The 5167-nt window shown below is 44.6% G+C and overlaps 1 protein-coding gene across 4 annotated transcripts in view; it reads left to right on the top strand.

The window, feature by feature from the left end:
- The window catches only part of LARP7 (La ribonucleoprotein 7, transcriptional regulator), a 68506-nt gene that overhangs the window by 27194 nt on the left and 36145 nt on the right, over positions 1-5167 (top strand). For 2 of the 4 annotated variants that reach the window (XR_011322109.1, XM_069770020.1), the window contains exons 1-2: positions 127-259; positions 4929-5144. Coding sequence is in view for 3 of the 4 variants with exons in the window: in XM_069770020.1 (XP_069626121.1) it covers positions 4937-5144 (208 nt within the window). In the remaining variant the exon portion in view is untranslated. Of the gene's footprint in view, positions 1-126; positions 260-4910; positions 5145-5167 lie in introns of those variants that run through there. The other 2 variants (XM_069770107.1, XM_069770222.1) reach the window with 2 other exon arrangements.

Here is a 5167-nt window from a genome sequence, read left to right as displayed (position 1 = left end):
CCGCCGCCAGCAGGAAATCACGTGCGCCGAGGGCGGTGCGCCCGCTGCCGCGCTGCGCATGCGCGGGCGGCGCCGCGGGGCTTTTCTCCCTGAGGGGGTCGCACGTCGCGCCGGGATTGACGACGGCGAAGACGACGGGGCGACGGAGGAGGAGGAGGAGGAGGGAGGCAGGGCCCGCTGCGAGAGGCGGGCGCGGCCGGCGAGGCCCGGTGTCCCTGCCGTGACGTCGCCTGGCGAGCCCCTGCGGGCGCGGCGGCAGGTCAGTGGTGCGCGGTGGGGGGGGGGGGGGCAGTCGGGCGCGGCGGCGCCAGGGGGCGCTGCCGCCCCCGATAGCCACCCCCCCTTACCCACTTCCCCCCTCCCGTTCCGTTGTGGGGCGCATGCGCCGGGCGCGCCTCGTGCGGCCAGGCGAGGCGGCGGCCGTTGGGCTGAGGGGATTGCGCGTGCCGGGCGGTTGGTCGGTCCTGTCAGGCGGCGGGCGGGCGGGAGCCGTCTTGTCAGGGCGGCGTCGCGCTCTGCGTGTCGCCCGCCCCGCTCGTCCCCCTTAATCGTGCCCTGGCCTCGCCCGTAGCGGTCCTCAGCCCACCCGTGCCCGGCTCCTGGGCATCGTTCCCTCCCGGTGCCCGCTTTTGCCGACGTGTGTGGCGCCTTTCTGAGGCTAACAGCCTTTGTCCCATAGCGTCTCCCTGTGGTGACTTTGCCTCCAGGTGAAGCACAGGTGATGGGTGCTGGCTCGGGTGCCTTCACACGGCATCGAGACCTGGCATCTCGTGTTGGAGGAGAGGGTTCTGTGTCGAGGGGGGGGCATGGGGAGTGTTTGACTTTCGCCTAGCGTGTTAGTATCTGCTTTACTATTTTATGCATACAAGGTCTGTGAGCAACGGCAGTGGCAGTGCTGAAACCTGCAGTGGTCAACACCTGTGCAACTGGCAAATGTACCGTTGGGAACCGGGATTTAGTTAGGTGCTATGCTGGCAAAGATTAAGTCCAGGCTAGAAAAGATCTATTTCAGATTGTGTTTCTCCCCTTGTTTTGAAGGGTGAGGAGGATGAGGGTCTCCTACAGTTGTGCAGTGTAGGAGAAACAAACCCCCAGTGGTTCTGGGGCAGTGTGTGCAGCTGCTAATAGGGCAGCAGGATGTCTTGCTTTTGTACCCACCACTGTCCTGCTCCCAAGTGCTTATTCCTGCTGCTTATTCAGCTCTCTAATGAGTTGGTTTAACCCACTCATCTAGTAGGGAAGGACCACAAAATAGCAACTTAATTCTCAGGTCACAGAGTTGAACTGGCTTACCAGAGAGTGATATATTCTCTGAGGGAGGATTGTATAGCAAGTAAGATGAGAGAGCTGGGCTGCCCTTTTCGTGTCAGTGAACTGTTTGTTCATATAGCTGGGTCCATCTAATCATAGTCTTGTGCTGCAGGCCTGCATTTTATTAAAAAACCACTTTCCACCTCTTGTGATGACAGAGGAAAGGGTAGCCACGGCGGGACTGGCACAGCAGGGTCTGCCTATGTCTGGAAACAGCCTTAACACCCATCACTGTCATACGGAAGCAAAGCTTTCTCTGTGTGTGAGCACACGGGTTTCGTGACATCTCTTGAATGTTTTAAATGTAGGTTTAAAGTGATGTATTGGTTTCATTGCTTAAAATGGGGAAAAAGCAGAGGTTCTCTGGTTTTAGTGTAAGAAAATTGTGCTGGTCCCCATGTATTAACTTCTGTCCTTTCTTAGGTCGCTTTCCGAAGAGTGACGTTACAAGGCAGGATAGGAGCTTAAACTGCTACAGCCCTGCCTGCGTGTATGTTAGAGTAAGAATACCCAAGGTGGATTACAGAATGTGTCTCAAAGTAGTTTCAGGTTTGCTGAATACTTGCTTTTATTTTTGGAGTAAATGTCCAGAAGAGGAAGCTTTGCCACTGACTATATGGAAACATTTTCATAGTATAAAAAGTATTTTGAATGATACTTTCTCTTCCTACTAGCCCCCCTTGCCCTATTTTACTATTTAAAATTCCCCAAGCAAGCATTTGCATCAATGCTTAATATAAAAGAATAAAGGATATTTTATAACTGGAACCCTCTTTATTCCAAACCCTGGATTACAGTTAAATTTGATTATGTTTTTATAGATCTTTCTAATAATAGAAGTTGGGTTTGGACCTTGGCTGTGTACAGGTTAGCACCAACATGTTTAATATTTGCCTTTTAAAGAGTATAGATAAGTTACTGTAGGTTTCTGTGGACCTGTATTATTTTGATTTACATTATCTTTGCTTTCTTAGAGTTCCTACCTTCTGCTTAATTGTCCCTCCTTTTCCTGGTTTCACTCTTGCACATAGAGACACTGATTTTATTTCATCTGAGGAAAGCTAAGGGACAGCAGCTGTTTTGCTTTAACAAAGTGAAGTTTTGACCCTGCTTTTGCTTTGTTCTGATTTTGTTTCTCAGAATAGTGCTTGCAGCTCTGAGGCTGGCAGTGTTAAGAGTTGGCAAGTCAACAAAAATGCAATATCTTATACCGTGGCATTGCAGCTTTCACTGATCAGTTGAGGTTTGCAAGAGTAATTGCAAATGAAGAGAATAGCAACAGAAAAAGCGAGTGCTATGAGTTATTGACACGCTTACTTATAAACAGTATTTTCTTAAATCCAGAGTTTTAATCTAGTGTTGTTTCAGGTATGGATATTTCACTACTAAATATAAGATTGTATACAGATTCTAAGTATAGATTCATAGCTGACATTGGGTCTGACTCTGTAGTTCCAAGCTCCTCCAAAGTAACTTTCTCAAAGCTTCATTTCTAAAGCAAGTAGCACAAAGTGAGGGGAATCCTGGAATACAGCTTGCAGCTGTTTTTCTTTAAGGTTGAATGAGAACCTCTCTCCTGGAAGGAAGTCCCAAGGCTGACTGACTCAAAATGCATGAAACACTTAGATGGCTTCTTAAAATAAAGCTTTGCTGTACATAAGCCACATTCATTATATGTCAGCGTGGTCATTTAATACTGTTCCACCACTAAAAGTAACCCATAATGATGCTTTACCTTTAATGGTGCAACTCGCTATAGCCCTCAGCTAAATACTATATTGTTCTGCTGATTATTAATATAAATATCTTGCTGAAGGGCTTGAATGGAGCTTAAACTTCTGCTTGGGTTGAGAGTTTTACCTGGCTTATCTTTTCAAGGTAATTGTTGACCTTTCACTATCTTGAGTGGTCAGCTCACAGCAGGGAGAGAAACTGATATCCGGCTAAGGAAGCCTGATTTGCACAATAATTTGAAGACCATTTCCATTTTTGTCATCCTGTTGTAGAGGTGGGCTTCCTTTCTGATGACTGTACTCACGTTTCCTTCTATGCTGCCTTGGCAGAGAGCTGAGAAGTCTTTCATATGGTGATTGCTACATTAACTACTTTAATTTTTGTGTTAATTTCATTTTCAAAAAGCTGTCTGATTTTGGCATTATAGCTTTGTTTTGCTTATGTAAAATGAAGTACTGTGGTGACTGGCAGTTTTCAAGGAGGGCTGACTAGCTACAGTGAATTGAAATGTGAACACAAAAAAAAGAATTGATGCATTAAAAAGGTTTTACGTTTTTCAAAGTAAATCTGTACATTCGAGTCACTTCCCTCTAGTTGGTGCCTAATTTTTAGGGGCCCGATTCTGAGATTCTGATAGAACTTGGTTTGCTGTTAAAATCAGTGGCATTTGATGAAAGAGCCCTAACCAAAGAAAGGAAAAATGTTTTGTTTATGTGTAGCACATACGGGTTGCCACAGGGGCTTGCAAGTAAGAATGCATTAGAACGTATTCAAAGGCAGGATTGGAAGATTTTGAACTACTGCTCTTTCGTAGGGCCTTGGCAATTGACAAGAGTAAGTGGTTTGCATTTTGGACAGAACAAAGACAATTTTTAAAACCAAAGCTTACTATTACCAGAACTGCCATGAACATCAACTATGTGTCTAAGTATGTCTTTACATTGTATTTATTTATAAGGATTAATAGATGCTTCTCATTTGGAGGTCGTACCATAAATTTTTGCAGCGAGCTCTTCAACTGCTGTATGTGTGTCAGTGTAACCTCTTCGCAGCCACTGGAGTTAGGATATATGCCTGCTGAGCATGGTCCTTTGGCCAGCCTTTTCAGAAGTCTTCCTATATAATCCAGCTTTTTTTTCTTTCCTGCTTTGCCTTCTACATAAAAGGGTGATTTCTGAAGTATATAGTGCTCTGCGGTTTTTGTGTGTTTTTTCTAATGGTTTGTACTGGGAGATATGGGGAGTGGAGAACAAATTATTTCTGTCTTTTTTCAAGTCTAAGAAAATGTGTTTATTGGAAGGGAAATTGTCGTCTTTTTTAGATTAGTTTTTGTAGGCTCTCTTTAGCAAGTAGCTTGCTTTTCTGGTAATGTGGAAGTTATGTATTAAAACACACTTTGTGACCTGCACAAGAGCTTTAAAGAATTCACTTTTTTTTTTAAATAGCGCTGCTTGTCTGATAACTTGTAAAAGCAATTGGAACTGTGAGTTCCATGAGTGCTGCTGAAATTCAAAAGCTGCTTTTAGAAATCTAATGGGGAGGGCAGACTGTTCACAAGGCATTCTGAATTAACACAATAGTACAAATTCTAAATTAAAAGTTTGCAGTTTGGTACCAACTTGCCTCCAGTGAATCTCTGTGGCTAAAGGGCAGTACTAGGTGCCAGGAGACATGAGTTCCAGCTTAGTCTTCATCACACAGTTACTGTGTGACCTAATTTTCCTCATCTTCTGTATGCTTTGTATTTTTCTGCACTACAAATAATGAATGGCGCATAGTCTCACAGGGGATGCGTGAAGTTTTTAGTGTAAGAGAAAACAAGTGTGTTTATTCCTTGAAATAAGATTTTTTTATTTTTCTCAAAGGTTATATTTAACTTTCAGTTGACAGAATGACAGGTATGGAGACTGAAACTGCAAGAGACGAAGCCATGGAGGAAGAAAGCACTGAACAGAAAAAGGAGAGAGAGAAAAAGAAGAGGTCAAGGGTTAAACAGGTGCTCGCAGATATAGCGAAACAAGTGGATTTCTGGTTTGGTGATGTTAATCTCCACAAAGATAGATTTCTCCGAGAACAAATAGAAAAGTCCAGAGATGGGTGTAAGTTTATATTTGCTGTATTT

This window comes from Haliaeetus albicilla, chromosome 1 (assembly GCF_947461875.1).
Source record: "Haliaeetus albicilla chromosome 1, bHalAlb1.1, whole genome shotgun sequence".
NCBI lineage: Eukaryota > Metazoa > Chordata > Aves > Accipitriformes > Accipitridae > Haliaeetus > Haliaeetus albicilla.
This window is presented reverse-complemented; position numbering and strand designations above follow the sequence as displayed.